The sequence below is a fragment of the Poecilia reticulata genome, linkage group LG3 (assembly GCF_000633615.1).
Source record: "Poecilia reticulata strain Guanapo linkage group LG3, Guppy_female_1.0+MT, whole genome shotgun sequence".
Classification (NCBI taxonomy): Eukaryota; Metazoa; Chordata; class Actinopteri; order Cyprinodontiformes; family Poeciliidae; genus Poecilia; species Poecilia reticulata.
The window spans coordinates 32,356,864-32,374,929 of NC_024333.1; the positions used below are offsets into that span (position 1 = coordinate 32,356,864).

An 18,066-nucleotide genomic window follows, 5' to 3' on the forward strand; every position below is an offset into this window, starting at 1 on the left:
CAGACGCTGCCCCAATCCGCCTGTCGATCTCCCGCTCCCCTCTTCCCTCATTCGTGAACAAGATCCCCAGATACTTAAACTCCTCCACTTGAGGCAGGACGACCCCCCTGACCCGGAGAAGGCTCTCTACCCTTTTCCGGCTTTTCCGGGGCAACTCCCCCACCCACCAAAAAAACAAACAACACTAAAGAAACTCCCAGGTCAGGTTGGAGACCATCTGGGCTGATGGTCCAGCTGAGCGTGAAGCTCCTGCAGCTCCTTCAGACCCCAGGCTGCAGATGAGGTGGTTATCACCAGGTGTGCAGCCTGCGAAGAGCCTGACCCGCCCTCCAACAAAGATCGTCTCTGAAAGAGAACTCTCACTCTCACAAAAACACACACACCAGAATCCTGACACAAACTGGGTCATCAATAAGATGATGATCCCAAACGCAGCAGAACATTTATAAGGAAAATCATCAAAGTTCAGACCACGACCTGATTGAAATGCTGTCTGAAACCTTCAGAGAGCTGTGGAGAAACACGTGGAGCGTGGGTCAAAGTTCATCAGCAGCGATGTGACAGTCGGACAGAAAAACCTCCTGTTGTTGCCATGAAGGCTCTACAGGCTGTTGGGTCGTGAAGTTTGCTCAGTTTTGCTGCTACATTTGGCTTCATCTCTTGTGTCTCTGCAGTTAGGATGAAATGTTTTCAGATCCTCTTCAACACCAAATCATTTTATTACGCATTAATAGAAAAGACCTTAGAAATACAGTGGATTCAGAGCTGGTTTTGTTCCTCCGTTTAGCTGCAGTGCAAATTACATCCACATGATGTCAGTGTGGAGCGTCTCAGTCCATCCATCCATTTTCTAACATCTTGTCCCTTAGTGGGTCAGGAGGGTTGCTGGTTCCTCTCCAGGTAACGTTCTGGGCGAGAGGCGGGGTCACCTGGACAGGTCACCAGTCTGTCACAGGGCAACAGAGACAGACAGGGCACACAACCATGCACACACACACTCACACATAGGGGCAATTTGGAGAGGCCAATTAACCTGACAGTCATGTTTCTGCACTGTGGGAGGAAACCGGAGTACCTGGAGAAAACCCACCATGCACAGGGAGAACATGGAGACTCCATGCAGAAAGACCGGGAATCGAACCCAGAACCTTCTTGCTGCAAGGCAACAGCTCTGCGTCTCAGTCCATCCATCCATTTTCTAGCACCCTGATCCCTTAGTGGGTCAGGAGGGTTGCTGGTTCCTCTCCAGCTGATGTTCTGGTCGAGAGGCGTGGTCACCTGGACAGGTCACCTGGTCAGGTCGCCAGTCTGTCGCAGGGCAGCGTCTCAGTCCATTTGTTAATTATATTTCACCATATCTGAAAACAAATGTACTTTTCTGTTTAAACAGTCTGCAGGATGGTCCAATGATGATTTTCTTGATCAAACATGTTAAACTGCTGAGCACTTCAGAACAGCCATGACCACAAAAACCAACATGAATCTATATTTCAAGACTCAATTTCAACTTTGGCTTACAGGTATAAAAGGCTACATGTGTTATCAGGTGAATCTAAACTTTAACCTGTGTGCATCACACAAGCAGTAATAAAAGAAGGTGTGTTGAGTTTTCCGCTGTGTTCTGACATCCAGCTGAGTGAACTATTGACTGGTTAGTCATTCATGCAAACAGAGCCATTCGATTAAAACATTTATCCAACATTTCCCTTAAGACCAGCAGAAAGTCTTAGTGCTGTTCAGGTACATGAAGGAGAAACTTCCAGTCAGTTTACAGACGACCAGGACTGCATCCAGCTTTTTAACGTAGACAGCTCGAGCTTTTTACAAGGACCAGGATGAAAGATCCGCATGTTTGCACCAAAAGCTGAATTCTCAAAAAGCTGCAAACAATTTACTCACAACACAGGATGATGTCTCCACTCCCTGACTGTCAGCGGTTACATGACTTAATACAGAGGATTAAATTGAGGAAAAAGTGAATTTAGTTGATATAAACCAACAGACTGTGTTGATTGATAGCTCCAGTGATGTCAGGAAATTGTTTCTTGAGGCAAAATTAATTCAAATATCGCATTATTCAACAGCATTGAAGAGAAATCCGGCTAATATTTGGGTAACTCCATCCCACACACATTTTCAAAAGGTTTTATAAAAAAAGACAGTTTTATGTTTGGAGTGGAAATAAAAAAAAGCATTTTTATGAACATGATGTTCATAATGCTGACGTTTTAAAACAGCTTCAACTAAACGACCAGCAACATTTTATAAACTGACATTTAAAAATATAAACGTTTGGGTTGTTTTCATATTTCCCTTCCTGCTTTATTATTTTAGACCCACATATCTGAGTGTCTTCATGTCCGTTTCTCACTAAACTGCTGAATCTCTCAGCATTTTGTTATGAATTCATGTTTAGCTGAATGTCAGGAACCAATATGTTCAAAAAATAACTTCCACAATCAGCACTTTTACCTCTTCGCTCCTAATACAACATTTAAAGATTATATAAAACCAGTTAAGTGTCTCATGTTTTCCGTTTTCTCACATGTTGCTATGGAAATCTTATATAATTTTATGACCGAGAGAAAAAAAAATACCTGTATTCATGGTTACAGAACTAAAAGTCAAATGAAAACTGATGATATCCAGAATTTCCTCCTTCACCTGGCAAATTCCCAGAACAATTTCCATTTATCTTCTCTGCACTGAACTAAGATTAGCTCTTTATTCCCATTTACAATATCCAAGTTTCATGGAAAACAGAATCATCAGCACAGGATGCGTTTTACTAATCAACAGTACCGACCCGGTTTCTTAAAGTCTTTCCAAGTCTTCACACGATCCATGTTTTCTGGAACTGTGGTGGCGATGACCTTGGAGTACGCACAGCGACTGTATTTCAAAGGCAAAACACGGAAGAGGTTCCAGTTTGGTGGTTCTGTTGGACTGATACCCAGGTGTCTCATACATAGGCCCAAATATGCGTCTTCAATGTAAAGAGGTCTAACGTGTCTGGAAGCCTCAATGAGCTTTGTGGTGAGATCCAAAGACAAAATGTAGCCCAGACCCAAAGCATAGGGAGGGTAGAAACGATGGCTGACCAGATCCACAGGCACGTAGAACTTGGACTTGGGATCCCTGGAGACTCGTCCTCCGTGTGCCACCAGGCCGGTCATGTAGTTGGTCCTGGGAGCTTTGAGGAGCAAGTTGACCAGATTGGGAACATTTAGAAACATGTCAGAATCGATTTTCATGGCGTAAGCGGCGCTGGAGCAGCAGGAGTTCAGCCACTCCAGCATCACCATGGTCTTTATGGTCAGGTTCTTGTAGCAGTCCACAAAGTCTCCCTGGATCAGGTCCTGATGCTCTTTGCTCTCCTGCAGCAGCTGCTGGTGGACCTGCTCTGCATCGTCTCCAGTCTGCATCCCCAGCAGGAAGAACAGCGCCACCACCTGGTTGTTAACCAGCTTCTCGCTTCCCCAGCTGCTACGGATGACGTCGCGATGAGCTCGGTTGCGTGGCGCCACTTGTACGATCAGAACCACAAACGGCTTCTCCTGCTTACACTTCAGTTCCTCGTTGATAGTGAAGTGGTACTCATAGGGATACTCCACCAGGTACGGTCCAGGAGACACATAAGGAGCCGCTGTCCGTCGTCGGCCATTTTGGGTTTCCAGCGTCTCCTTGGTGACCCGTCGAGTCGGTGGCTCCTGTGTTGTGGTGACGCTCGTGGCTTCAGGAAGCTCAGCAGTGGTGTTTGTTGAGTTATTTAGCATCAGACGTTGAGTCAGTGGCTCAGGTGTGACGTGCTGAAGGTGAGGACATGCAGATAAGATGTTTGTGACAAAGCTTTGATTCCTGAATGTCAAGAGTTTTGTCCAATTATTTAGCATCAACCATTTAAAGTTCCACTCAGGTTCCATGTTTCTTATGTTTGTGCAGCAGGAAAAAACCACAACTCCCAGAACCAACATGACAAAGCAGCACTGACTTCGTGACAGAGTAAAAGGTCCATCACTGTTCTTCATGTTCTGTCTGGAAACCAAATGAAAGAAATTTAAACGTTATATTAATGTTTATCCTTCTGAATTACCAAAGCATTTAGATGACCATTTTTACACAAAGTGGTTAAAATAAATATCTAATAATAATAATAATACATTTTATCTGAAAGCTTCTTTCAGGACACTCAAGGGACAATTTAAAGCAAAAGAAGTGCAGGGAAAAGAGATGGGAAGAAATGAGCTAAGAAGAATAGTCTAATCTAAAACGATGACTTTTCAGACCAGACATCAAGTTTCTCCTCACGGTGGAGAGACGAGCAGATGAGAGGAGAGTCGGATCTCAGGGATCGGCTCCGTAGATCCGGAGGGCCGAGACCAGGAAGAGCTTTAAAGACTACAGACATGCAGAGGTTTTCACAGGCAGAACCAAAGAAAATCAAAAAGAAATGGAGACTCATCCGAGTGTTTGAACTGGCAACATTTCAACATGTAGGTCAAACCTTTTGTGTGAGTTTATCTACTTTTAAATGTCTAAAAGTGTGAATTCTTGAATACTGATGTCATGTAGTGTGCAGACAGAACAGGGTTGTCATTTGAGCCATGATTTCATGAATAAGGTCTAAAACACTTACAAAAACTGGAAACTCAGAACATGAGATGATGAGAACCAATGGCAAAGCACAGACAGAGCAAACCGAAGGAACCGACGGCCAGAAATGAGCCTGAGAGGAAGAAATGCAGAGCGGAGACGACGAAGGACGTAATCAGGGAAACTGACTGCAGCTGGGAAGGAAGCAGAGACAAATGATGAAGGGGAGAAAATGGCAAAGTGACAAACAAACTGTCGTCATTTCTGTTTCAATAACAGAAATAATTGCTAAATCTAACGAAAATAACACCTGAAAGGAGAAACTAAGCTAACGGGGAATAATCTAGAACGAGACGATGATTCAAAGAGCAAATCCAAAACTCAAGTACTGAACAAACTGAAAGAATGAACTGGCTCAGTGAAATATACTGAAATAAGAAATAATTTCTCTATGTGAAGAAAATCTTGAGGTTTCACCAAGAAAAAAAAAGGCAGCAGGGAAACAGGGGCTGAAACACAAAAACATCAGACCCACAACATAAAGGCTGAAGATTTACATGAACACAAATTCATAAAACGCAAACAGTTGTGACCAACCAAAGCTTTTTCTCTTCTTAATCAAGTTTTTATTCATTATCAAGTACAATCTRCACAATACCTATTGGGGGAGTTAGTTAATCTGAGCTGGTTTTCATGTGTTTCAGACCAGAGCGACCATCCAAACCTCATGGCAGGAAACGTTTGGCAAAGCTGCAACACGTCAGCGTCCTCCTCAGAAACTAACTGCAGCTGCAGCTCACCGTCCATCAGCCATGCAAGTCATCTTCTTTGCCAAAGTCGGGTAACAACATTCAAAGTGTAATGTAAAATATGCAAATGTTAAACTCGCCACAAAAGCCACTGCTGAGTCGATCCAAATCTGCAGCGTCCCGCCTGAGACGCGTTCGGTTTGGCAGAGGCTGCTCTGAGGTTCACAAACACCAGAATGGAAGCGTGCAAATTCACACACASGTAAGAAATATCAAAAGCACAAATTAAGAACGACAGGCCAAATTTACAGCATGAGAAAAAATAATACTGTGTGGTTATTAAAAAGAGCATAATTAGAATTAAAGAAAACGTGCAACAAATCTGGGAGGAAGACCTTGATGGACCATCTTTAACGCCACAGAGCAAATCTGTCCTGGCTCGCCAGCTGCTCTGTATGGCATGCCTTAAATGCCAAGACCAGAGAGTTAAAAAACAAAAGAAAACCTACGTACCTTTGTCAGAGCTGCGCTCCACKGTACGCCTCGTTAAACCCGGGCTCTGTGTTTCTGCGCCAAACAGCAGGACACCAGCCGCACCTTTATTTGCTCCTGCTTTAAATAGTTGCGTTGCCCGTAGTTCCTTACACCTCTGAAGCTGATCTGTAAACATGGAGGCCACCCATCGTAAAAGACGGCGCAGAGTGAAAACGCTGCGGGCCCCAGAGGYCTCCAACATGTTTACGCGAGGCGGGTCCCMGAGTYMTGACRCGAATCAAAACGAGTTTTCTTTGACTCAGAAAGGAATCTGTAACATTTTCCTAAAAATAATCAACTTAAGCCAAACTACTGCAACACTTTACAGAACCTACTTGATAAAAACCCTCTGAAAACAATTCCTTTTCCCCAGACATGGATCTGCTGAACGTTCCCTGACCTGCAGCTAATGACATTGAAGGATTACCTGTAAATTGACGTCACAGCAGCAGCAGCAGGTTGTCCTTTGGTTTACTTTTTAAAGCAAACACCAGGCTGTTGGAGCTGCTCCCAGGGTTTTTAGCACTTTAAAAAGAGTCTTGTGGTGAAAACCTTTGGAGAAATCCGTTCTTTCCTGCATCACTTTTTGTTTCAGGGTAACAACAATCAAACAAAACAGGTAAAAGCTCAGGTAAAATAAGTTAAATTAAAAGTCAAGCTGAAGTTAAATCAAGGTTGCAGAAAGGAATGAGAGTTTGTAGCTTAGCTGAAGGTGTAATATGTATGTCTGCCTCAAACTGGTGAACTTTCCATCTGTATCCAACCACATCTTAAAAAGTTACCCGTTATTTTAAAAGCTTACCCAACTGAGTCTTAAGGTTACACTTCAGCAAAATGCATGTGTTACACTGAGAGGTGTGGAAGGAAAACTCAGCAAAGTTGGCTGTAGCATAAACAAAGGTGGTTTATTAGGCCTCCTTCAGCACAGCATAGTTCACAGACAAGACAAAAATGGCATCTTTTCCATCAGTTTCCTGGCTTTCAGTCTCAGCTTTCAGTTTCTCTCTCCTCGAGGCTTCTTCTTCTTCTTTTTGGTTTTATGGCGGTTGGCAAACAACTTTAAGGTGCATTACCGCCACCTTCCAGGTTGGAGTATGGATCAGAAGCTTATATCCTTCTCATAAGACCCGTCCTTCTAAGAAAACTAAAAATACTATCAAAAATKATATCCCCTGATGATCTCTGAAATAACTCTCTAATATTCAAATTATTTTTATTTTTATTTAATTCTCTCCGTAGAATCTCTCTTTCCCGTACATATTTATTGCATTCTAAGAAAATGTGTTGTACTGTTTCTAATTCACCACACTGACAACAACCTGTGCTATGTTTGTTAATTAACTTAAGGGTATTATTTAGTCCTGTGTGTCCAAACCTAATTCTAGAAATAACATCTTCTTCATTTTTACTTCTGTTATCTTTCCTACATTCTCCAACTTTTTTTTTGGATATTATAGTAAAATCTTCCTTTTTCCTCTCTGTCCCACTGTTTTTGCCATTCTCTCTTGACGTATTCCTTTATAATATTTTTAATCTCTTTTTTACTTATCTTAATATTCCAATCAACAGTTTCCTTTCTTGCGGCACTCTTAGCAAAGCTATCTGCTAACTCGTTTCTCTCTCCTCGAGGCTCAGCCAGCAGTCTCTTTATATACCGTTGTCCCCGCCTTCTCAATTAACCTCCCAGCCAATCAAACTCCAGCAAACATGGCTCCTTCTATGTAAGAGCTGGGTTTGAGGCGGGCCTCCTCCTTAGTAGGTTCCAAGATGGCCGCTACCAGGACACACCCAAAAGGTAACCAACATTTCACAGACAAAAGGATCACATGCACACATTCTAGAACTTAAACGTTGCAGAAAATCTTATTGCTTCTTAACAGCATGAAATAATCCAATGAGTTGAGTTAAACAGTGTTTTCCTTCCCTTAAAGATAATTCATTTGAAAAAGATTTGATTTAAAAAACAACCCAAGTTTTCTCTTTTAAAGCTTAGACAAGCTTACAGTTGTTTGTAGGTTGAAAATGCATCAGTAATAAATGTTTCCACGTGAAAAATAAGATGTTTATTTAGATCAAATCCAGTCTGTCTGTTCAGAGGGAGAACCTGAAATCTGTGTTTCTCATTTGGTGCTTTTCTCTGGTCAGAATAAAATCCTCATGGCTGTTAATTCACCTCCACAACATTTAATTATTTGAGTTCCTCACATCAGCAGCTTCTCATTCCTTCCAAATAATCAAAGATCCTTGTGGACCTGGCAGTGGAGCTAGTATTTCTTATAAATATTCAAGTATTATTGACTATAAACAAGCTCCTATATCTTGTATAAACAAGATATTACGTGTAAGTTAGTTGTCACTTGTAAGCAATTTCAAGTTTACTGAAATATTTGCAAAAATACTTGGTGAGATTTTGTGTTTTTGCAGTGTAGCCCTGGAGGACCTGACCTACATGATGGGAAATCAGTTTCATTTTAGGTTCCCTTCAGATTGACATTAATTTATCTTATCCATATTTTCTGATCAGCAGGACCAACCTGAACTTCAAAGATTCTCCAAAAACACTCACACAGCAAATTTGGCCTAGTTAAATCAACACCGTGCTGAGTCTGGTCCTTCTCAGAATTGGTCTTAATTTAACTCTTTCAGTTATTTCCACAAGACAGTGAGTCATTTTAACACTTAAAATACTTCAAACTACCCAATCTCTTGTAGAAATATCACTGGAAGAGTAGATTTAGTTTTAAAATCCAGATTAAATCCAGATTAAATCCAGATTAAATCCTGTTTATGGTTTCCAGGAATGTGACATGGAAGCTGCATCTCATGTTCTAAAACCATAAAAACTATAAATTAAAGACAACTGAGCCGATTTGCTTCTGGATGTTTTACTCAAACCTAAACTCAGAACCAAACCAGGTGAGGCAGCATTTAGCTTAGCTTAGCATAGTTTAGTTATCGGCTGCTCCGCCCAGCTGGAGGTCAGACATTTTTATCTGAAAATGCTCCAAACACAGAAACGGAGCAGAGTGAGACCTCTTGTTTATACAACAGCTTTGTTGTTCTGTTGTTTTTCTGTCTGAAGTTTAAACATAAAATAAACAGCAAATATCGAAACTGAAATACTTTGAAAAGTTTTAACACAAGTATTTAGGTATTAGATACAGAAGCTTTATGTTTATGAACATATAAATAACAAAAATGTTTCTTCTGATTTATTTTGTGATTATAGTTGTATGATAATTTTTTTATAGTCACTTTAAATCAGATTTGATGATCAAACAGCAAAGGAACCAACCATTTAGGCAGGAGAACTTCCTCCTGAAGTCACTAATAACATTAATTAAATTTTCTAATCAAACTATAATGTAAATATGTAAAGCGCTCCTTTATTTTCTTCTAATATATGTTTTACTAATCAACAGTACCGACCCGGTTTCTTAAAGTCTTTCCAAGTCTTCACACGATCCATGTTTTCTGGAACTGTGGTGGCGATGACCTTGGAGTACGCACAGCGACTGTATTTCAAAGGCAAAACACGGAAGAGGTTCCAGTTTGGTGGTGCTGTTGGACGGACACCCAGGTGTCTCATACATAGGCCCAAATATGCGTCTTCAATGTAAAGAGGTTTAACGTGTCTGGAAGCCWCAATGAGCTTTGTGGTGAGATCCAAAGACAAAATGTAGCCCAGACCCAAAGCATAGGGAGGGTAGAAACGATGGCTGACCAGATCCACAGGCACGTAGAACTTGGACTTGGGATCCCTGGAGACTCGTCCTCCGTGTGCCACCAGGCCGGTCATGTAGTTGGTCCTGGGAGCTTTGAGGAGCAAGTTGACCAGATTGGGAACATTTAGAAACATGTCAGAATCGATTTTCATGGCGTAAGCGGCGCTGGAGCAGCAGGAGTTCAGCCACTCCAGCATCACCATGGTCTTTATGGTCAGGTTCTTGTAGCAGTCCACAAAGTCTCCCTGGATCAGGTCCTGATGCTCTTTGCTCTCCTGCAGCAGCTGCTGGTGGACCTGCTCTGCATCGTCTCCAGTCTGCATCCCCAGCAGGAAGAACAGCGCCACCACCTGGTTGTTAGCCAGCTTCTCGCTTCCCCAGCTGCTACGGATGACGTCGCGATGAGCTCGGTTGCGTGGCGCCACTTGTACGATCAGAACCACAAACGGCTTCTCCTGCTTACACTTCAGTTCCTCGTTGATAGTGAAGTGGTACTCATAGGGATACTCCACCAGGTACGGTCCAGGAGACACATAAGGAGCCGCTGTCCGTCGTCGGCCATTTTGGGTTTCYAGCGTCKCCTTGGTGACCCGTCGAGTCGGTGGCTCCTGTGTTGTGGTGACGCTCGTGGCTTCAGGAAGCTCAGCAGTGGTGTTTGTTGAGTTATTTAGCATCAGCCATGTAAAGTTCCACTCAGGTTCCATGTTTCTTATGTTTGTGCAGCAGGAAAAAACCACAACCCCCAGAACCAACATGACGAAGAAGCAGCACTGACTTCGGGACATGGTGAGACAGCTCTTGTCTTCTGCGGGTTGATCAGTTCTCCTCATTTTCTGGTTGGAAAACAAAAAAAATGTAATTAAAACATAATTTTAATGCTTAACCTTCTGATTTGCCAAGTATTCAGTTTATTGTCTAGAAATTAACAAAGTGATTAAAGAAATCTTTTATCCTCTTAATGATTTCCAAAACCAAACCATGCAGAGAAAACGGGAAGCTCTGAAATGTTTTTTATAGATTATAATAAAATGAAATRGCAATCTTTTGTTGTCCCACAGGGAAATGCAGGTGAACCAGCAGGAAGTTCAAGGTAAACAGCAATGTTCCTGAAAACACATCAGACAGTCRGACATTACTGAAATATTTCAATTTTGTCCAAATAAATCCTGAATATTTTGTCTGACATGTTGATTGAACTGCTTTTCCTCTAATCTTGCAAACATATTAAAATGTTTTTTTAAACGCAGCGCTTTGCAGTGTGACAAATAGTTAATTTGACAAGATAATAACTCGTAATTACAAGATCACCTATAATTATATCTCATAATTATGTGATAACTGGGAAGGCGTCATTTAGTGGCGTTGTGTTTCGCTGACTCTTCTTCACAGAGAACCAGCGTTTTTATTAGTGATTAATTTTCATTTTCTGAGAGTATAATGAACATTAACCATCAATGCGCTTTAATAAACCAACTGTTTGTGGTACAGAATTATGTAATACTGTCACAAAATCTGACTTCAGAAGGAAACAAAACAGCATTTTATGATAATCAACGCAAAAAATAGTTTTTAAAAATCCTTGAATGTATTTTGAAATTATATAACATTTTGAGCTGATTATTAAAAATGCAGAGGTTATTCTTTTTTAAAAAGTGATGATATGGCACAGAAATCTGGTGTTTGTTTTCAACGTAATCATTATTCTTATAATAATCCCAAACATTTATTAATCTGCTATATTCAGTGTTAACCCAGATGTTGTTCAAGGCAAAAGGCTCAAAACACGTACATCTTAAAAAACATGTAACATAGATTACAATTATCCTCCAGAAATGCTGATTTTGAGCAGCAGGATTAAATCCAGCGCATCGTGATTTAATGGCACAGAGAATATTTATGCAATAAAACCAAAACAAAAAGATTAGACACGTTATTTAACAAACAAAACTGAATTTCAACAACCACCACAGAGCAGAAAACCATCACATACAGCCGACGAAACAAACAGAAAGAATCCTCCGTTACATGCTCGCATCAAACACTTTCATTTTTTCCAAAATAATTTCTCAAAAAACGACATTTCTCTGTGGTTTCCAGCAAATAACGTCACAGCCTGACGTCTGACTCGTTCAGAAAAACTAAAGTTCTACCTTCTCTGTGGCTGATGAGCCAAAATGCCTCACCAAGCGCCTGACGCAGTCAGTTTCCCTGTTTGTTGGAGATTTGCTCTWCCTCAGTTAGACATGTTTTCTCTGGTGAATGCAATGTGCTTCCGTACTTTGTCAACAAGGCGCCAAAGGTTTGGTGCAGCTTGATTGATTGGCTTTGAGGTGGAGGTCATTTTGCAATATTTGGATTTCCACCCATCCAGCATCCGAGCTGATGGATGCTGCATGCATTCCTGAACACTTCGCTGTTCAGGAATGCATGTTGTGTCCATGAACATGAAAGGACTGGAAATGAACGGCATGGCTGAAGCCGATCAAGGTCACAAAACCTGTTCTCAGAGGCTTGCTCAAGTCTGACTTTCCTGCACCTTTGTCAAATATGTCAGATGCAGAAGCCTCGTCTTTCAGCACCATCTGCACAAAGGGAAAATGCAACACGTCATGTTGGTGACAGTCTTACCTTTACCTGGCAGCTCACACTTCAAATGGCTCAGAGTTCCAGTAACGTCCATGAAAAACCTGCTGCTCCCCAGCAGTGAGGAGGTGTGTTTGCCTTTGGACGGCCTGTGAAACCCGTCTTTGTTCATCTCAGGTCCAGCAGGTTGATTTCATGACACATAAACTGAGCTTCTCTGTACTTATTCTAACAAGAGAGAAAATCAAGATGGTGGTTAACCTCAGTCCACCCCAACATATCAAAGACCGTCACACAGTTGATAACTGAATCATTACTTTGTGTCAAAAATTAAAACATACCTCAGAAGAGAGAAAAGTCGAGATGGTGGTTCACATCTGTCCCGCATCTTCTGCCCCTGTACATTAAATACAATACAAAAAAAAATAACCATAAACAGATCAATGGTTCCCAATGAACAGTTGACAGCAGTTATAAAATGCACAACATTAATAATGTTAACAGTGGAAAAACATACAAAACATGGCAAATTTCCACATGAAACTCTGTATACATCGAGACTTGTAAGGCAAAATATAATATTTGTGAAGAAAACAGAGCTGATCCTGATACGTGTCATCGTTGCTGATGGTAAAAGGAAAAGGGRGCGGAGCTATCGGTTACCGGTTGCCACGGTAACCACCAACTGCCAAGAGGCGGCCTAACAGAACGCCGGTAAATATCAGCGGACTAAACACAATGAATTCAAAGAACAAGTAAATCAATTTTAACAAACTTCACATCTGTAATGTTAAAATAAAAACCCTGTTACACGGATATAGTTTAAAATTACCGGTGTAAATTTAGATTTACCAGTAAAATCCAGTGTGGTCACAACATTTAAGTTTATTATTGTGTGAAATTGATCCCAATGGGGTCCTAAATTWAATTTTAAGGTTTCAAAAAGGATTAAGAAAAATATCCTGTAACAGGATATTTTGATCAGGAAGAAGAACTTCCTGATCAACTTTCTAAAAAAAAWAAATAAATAATAATTAGTTTTTTTATTGCTGCGTAATCTTTTTTAGAAGATGACAGGTTGCATAAAAAAATCATAATTATTCAATCTGATGTTATGTGAGGGTTTTAACGGTGAAGCTCTTTTGGATCTGTTGTACACCTGAAGTCAACAACCTGAAAGCTAAACTAACAACGCTGCAGGTGACGCGGTTACCAAGGAGACTGGCAATCCCGTTCCTTTGGCGGGAAGCTGAACGTTGGATCAAACTGAACCGATGGACTGAACGGCTGTCCAGAACCGGGATTTAAAATCAGTCTACAGAGTCTCATTATTGGATTTTCAAACTGTTTTTTAGTTCATTTTAAGTTCACTTCACTCTCAAATTAAATAACATTCTGAATCTTCTTGCCCAAGAAACACTCTTTGGTTTAGTTTGATTCTTTTTCTCTACCAGGATTTTTAAAGTCTCTTCAAAGACGCACATGGTCCATGTTCCCCTGAGTTGAGGAGACGGTTATCTTGGAGCAAAAGCAGGTCACGTCTGACACCATCCTGCGTTTTCAGGAAAGAAATCAGATCAAATCTTTGAATTAGCATTTCGTTGTTGGTATTTTTGGAAAAAGTCAAATGAATTAAACATTGTTATGTTTGGTTTTGACTGCTAAGAATCTTATGTTGTGAATATTTACTTCAGTTTCTGTTTTAGAATCATGCAGAGAGACAGAAGCGTTTAGAAAACCTGCCGACATGATTCACCTGTCGGCAGGTAACCGTGGCTCTGTTTGTTCAGCTCTGCAGACATCCTGCAGGTTTGACCCGACTTCTGTTCTAAATATTCAGSGACTCGTCCTGACGCTGCCCAACCAGTTTAGAGTGGAAATGCTTCACTGGGAGCTTCTGGTTTTTACTCTCCAGGTGTCTCTGCTGCAGSTTCTGTAAAACCGTTCAGTTTGCATCACTTCCTGCGGTGTTTGGGTGAAATGTCAAAATTAAAAGTGGAAACAGAGAATTAAAGAAGGCTTAGAATTTTACTGCTTTTTAGCCATAATAACATATTTATACCAAAAATGTACAGATTTAGCTTTAAAATCCAGTTTTCAAACCGTTTAATCCTCTTTGAAGTTTCCAGGAATGTAAAATAGAAGCTGCTTCTCATTTAATCAACCATAAAAACTATAAATGAAAGACAACTGAGCTGATTTGCTTCTGGATGTTTTTTTTTATTCAAACCTAAACTCGTTTCCAGAGACTCAGAAAAAAACGCAGAGACTGATCCACTTGTGAAGATAATCCATATTTATTCGAATAGTTTTTCACTGTTCTTTAACTTCCACCGTTGTCAATAATTAAATGCAAAGACTGAAAGATCCCAAACAGACCCAAATGCGATGTTTAACTGATAAACAGTTTCTAACTGTTTATCAGTTAGAAACKGTTTATCAGTTTCTAACTGATAAACTGTTTATTAATGGCTGCTGCCATTAATAAACAGGCAGCAGGAATCAAAGCTGGCTTTCACCAAAAATACCCACAATATTTAAAACTATACTCCAAAACCTACACATATATTTTGGCAAATTACATCACAAGCATGTTTTTTTGTAATTAAAAATATTCTAAAATTTACTTCTTTCAAGTCTGCCAGGTGTTTTAAAGCATGTGGCCAGAGGTGTTTATTAAAGTTTCCCCAGGATGTTCATCACTGCCTGCCAAACATAAATTACAACCATTATCCTGTAAATTAATCTGCACAGGAATCACAAAAGAATGTAAATGAAAAAGGTTTTGTTCATTTTTCAGTGATGATGCCCACACAGGTTTAGAGAAGAGTCTGGAAAAATGTGGCAGAACCAGAACCAGACCAGGTGAGGCAGCATTTTYCTGGAAAAACTCATCCTGAAACCCCAAGACGAGCAGAAACTGCTGGGCCCTTCGGATCAGAACTGAAAACATTCAGCAGCAGCAGCAGTTTGAAACGCCTGTTTCTTTAATGCAAATCTTTTTGTGCTCCATTTTCTTTCTGTCAGCACTTTGATGTGATGTAAAGCACACTGGGTTGTTTACATAAACTACAACATTATTTGAGCAAACCAGACAGATTTAACTCCAGTGTGTTACATCTACTTTGTTTTAAAAAAATTTACTTTTGCAAGTATTTTAACTGCAACCTACTTTTTATTTTCACTCAATTATTATTACAAAGTGTCGCTGCTCTTAACTGAAGATCTAACATGTTTTATCTAAAGTCCAAACACACTTACAGTTTATGTCAAAGTGAGACCTCCTGTCTCTACAAAAGCTTTGTTGTTCTGTCATTTTCTATCTGCTGACCCTGACTTGCCCTTTGAACCTACAGTTAACAGTACATATCGTCACTTTGCAACGTTTAAACATAAATATTTTAAACGTCATCGTCAAACTCAAACTCCTGTCATCTAATGATGACAGGAGGTAAAATATTAATATATATATATATATATATATAAAATATTAAGAAAAATAAGATGTTGAAAGATGTGCATTTTCTGCATGAATCCAGTATCTTGTAACACTCATATATATATCAGAATTTGCTTATGCGTGCCTGTTTTTTTGTCTAATTACATGTTTGTTTTTATAAATTATATCAGATCTTATAATCAAACAGTTACTGAATACTTAAGTAAACATTTCATCAAATACTTACTTGTTTAAACTGGCCAGTAATCGAAACGGCTCCAGACCTCATGTTAGGCAGGAAACCTCGTCCTGAATTATGTTTTTAACACAAATAAGTTTTCTAATCAATCATGTAAACACAAAGTGTTCCTTTGTTTTAATTTAATCTTTTTCACCGATCAACAGTGCGGACCCGGCCTTTTAAAGTCTCTCCAAATCCAAACACGATCCACATTTTGAGGACATGTGGTTGCGATAATCCTGGAGTATTGACAGCGATTGTAACTCAGAGGAAAAACGTGGAAGGAGTAACTTGGTGGTTCTGTTGGACTGATACCCAGGTGTCTCATACATAGGCCCAAATATACGTCTTCAATGTAAAAAGGTCTAATGTGTCTGGAAGCCTCAATGAGCTTTGTGGTGAGATCCAAAGACAAAATGTAGCCCAGACCCAAAGCATAGGGAGGGTAAATGCTTTCGTTGAAAATGTCTTGAGGTAAGAACCATTTGGAGTTTGGATCCCTCAACACAGCTCCTTCGTGTGCCACCAGGCCGGTCATGTAGTTGGTCCTGGGAGCTTTGAGGAGCAAGTTGACCAGATTGGGAACATTTAGAAACATGTCRGAATCGATTTTCATGGCGTAAGCGGCGCTGGAGCAGCAGGAGTTCAGCCACTCCAGCATCACCATGGTCTTTATGGTCAGGTTCTTGTAGCAGTCCACAAAGTCTCCCTGGATCAGGTCCTGATGCTCTTTGCTCTCCTGCAGCAGCTGCTGGTGGACCTGCTCTGCATCGTCTCCAGTCTGCATCCCCAGCAGGAAGAACAGCGCCACCACCTGGTTGTTAACCAGCTTCTCGCTTCCCCAGCTGCTACGGATGACGTCGCGATGAGCTCGGTTGCGTGGCGCCACTTGTACGATCAGAACCACAAACGGCTTCTCCTGCTTACACTTCAGTTCCTCGTTGATAGTGAAGTGGTACTCATAGGGATACTCCACCAGGTACGGTCCAGGAGACACATAAGGAGCCGCTGTCCGTCGTCGGCCATTTTGGGTTTCCAGCGTCTCCTTGGTGACCCGTCGAGTCGGTGGCTCCTGTGTTGTGGTGACGCTCGTGGCTTCAGGAAGCTCAGCAGTGGTGTTTCCATCTGGTAGCCCAGTAAATCCTGTGTTTTTGGAGACGGTGCTGTGTTTTCCAAACACAGTGAGTAGTTTCATTGAATGGTTCTTCATCCACTCTTTGGAGTTCCACTCGGACCCCATGTCCCGGATGTTGGTGCAGTAGACAAAAAGCACCACTCCGAGAACCAGAAGTAAGAAAAGTCTGTGGCGCCGTGAGAAGCAAAAACATCTCATACTTTCTGCTGGTCTGACGCCATTCTCCATCTTCTGGCTTAACAGAGATTTAAAAGTAAAATACTTTAGTTGTCAGTAAAAGTTAGTCAATTGCTTGAGTACATTCGATAGTGACGTTATGCCTTCATGTTCCGTTATCCAATAAAGACTTCTTTTTTTACTTAACCACTACAGGGGAAAGTCTCATTTTTTTTGTCAAAGATCAAAACCATTTAAAGGAGCTACTACATACCTTTGTCCAGCCGTAGCTGAGCAGCTCTCCCTTGCGCTGCCCAGACGTTTAATTTGGGTGTCAGTTTGAGTCCATTCGCAGAGGGAAGTGTTGCTCCGTTAAAAAATTCATGCCTCTGCTTCAGCATTCTGTTGCACCCATGTGTGAGGCTCACCTGCCCATTAGGAGGTTCAACAAGCCAAGAGAAAAACAGGAAGAGTCAAAGAGATTTTCCTGGAGCTCTGCCCTTCTCATTGCTCTGTTCTAACCTGCAGGTCTGCAGCCACACCTTGGTTTGCTCCACCTCCTGCTGAAGACTCAGGAGCCCCTAGAAACACCTCCCATTATGTGAGGTGGTGCTTCTTGAGCCAGGCGTGACGCTCTGACGCTCTGGGATGTTTTGCTGCTGATTCCTCAGACCCATTTACAGTAAATCCACAGAAATGTTCATTTTTAAATTAATACCAATGTGTATTTTAATACAAACGTCCCTGTTTGTCTTGGGAAGTGTCCTCACCACAARTTCTCTGAAATCATTCGGTTTGCACAGTCATGGTTTTCGCACCTCTTCATCATTTCTGCAGTCGATTTCGTAAGAATTTGTAAAAGTCAAAGAAAAATGTTGAAATTTGAGGAAGTTCCTGTTCCCCCTTTTTTT

At 41.0% G+C, this 18,066-nt stretch overlaps 3 protein-coding genes across 8 annotated transcripts; all 3 read right to left on the bottom strand.

The window, feature by feature from the left end:
- Positions 1 to 1,232: 1,232 nt before the first annotated feature.
- Positions 1,233 to 14,294, bottom strand: LOC103462986 (beta-1,3-galactosyltransferase 1-like). Of its 2 annotated transcripts, XM_008406071.2 has the most exons (5): positions 13,667 to 14,294; positions 12,526 to 12,581; positions 12,230 to 12,412; positions 9,282 to 10,434; positions 1,233 to 2,782 (listed from the first exon to the last, which is right to left on the bottom strand). In XM_008406071.2, the coding sequence occupies exon 4, from the start codon at positions 10,429 to 10,431 to the stop codon at positions 9,292 to 9,294; it is 1,140 nt and encodes a 379-aa protein (XP_008404293.1). In that variant the 5' UTR covers positions 10,432 to 10,434; positions 12,230 to 12,412; positions 12,526 to 12,581; positions 13,667 to 14,294; the 3' UTR covers positions 1,233 to 2,782; positions 9,282 to 9,291. The 2 variants fall into 2 exon arrangements, with proteins under 2 accessions (XP_008404293.1, XP_008404292.1); XM_008406070.2 differs by lacking the exon at positions 1,233 to 2,782 and having other exon boundaries at positions 9,243 to 10,434; positions 13,667 to 14,293.
- On the bottom strand, positions 2,712 to 6,231 carry LOC103462985 (beta-1,3-galactosyltransferase 1-like). Of its 4 annotated transcripts, none has more exons than XM_017303789.1 (3): positions 5,856 to 6,231; positions 4,637 to 4,787; positions 2,712 to 4,035 (listed from the first exon to the last, which is right to left on the bottom strand). In XM_017303789.1, the coding sequence occupies exons 1-3, from the start codon at positions 6,076 to 6,078 to the stop codon at positions 2,793 to 2,795; spliced, it is 1,617 nt and encodes a 538-aa protein (XP_017159278.1). In that variant the 5' UTR covers positions 6,079 to 6,231; the 3' UTR covers positions 2,712 to 2,792. The 4 variants fall into 4 exon arrangements, with proteins under 4 accessions (XP_017159278.1, XP_008404289.1, XP_008404290.1 ...); XM_008406067.2 differs by lacking the exon at positions 5,856 to 6,231 and adding an exon at positions 4,287 to 4,398 and having other exon boundaries at positions 4,637 to 4,708; XM_008406068.2 differs by lacking the exon at positions 4,637 to 4,787 and having other exon boundaries at positions 5,856 to 5,943.
- Positions 14,295 to 15,971: 1,677 nt separating the features above from the next.
- On the bottom strand, positions 15,972 to 17,768 carry LOC103462987 (beta-1,3-galactosyltransferase 1-like). 2 transcript variants are annotated; one of them, XM_008406073.2, is made up of 2 exons: positions 17,430 to 17,768; positions 15,972 to 17,230 (listed from the first exon to the last, which is right to left on the bottom strand). In XM_008406073.2, the coding sequence occupies exon 2, from the start codon at positions 17,225 to 17,227 to the stop codon at positions 16,022 to 16,024; it is 1,206 nt and encodes a 401-aa protein (XP_008404295.1). In that variant the 5' UTR covers positions 17,228 to 17,230; positions 17,430 to 17,768; the 3' UTR covers positions 15,972 to 16,021. The 2 variants fall into 2 exon arrangements, with proteins under 2 accessions (XP_008404295.1, XP_008404294.1); XM_008406072.2 differs by having other exon boundaries at positions 15,972 to 17,234; positions 17,430 to 17,767.
- Between the last annotated feature and the right edge of the window lie 298 nt (positions 17,769 to 18,066).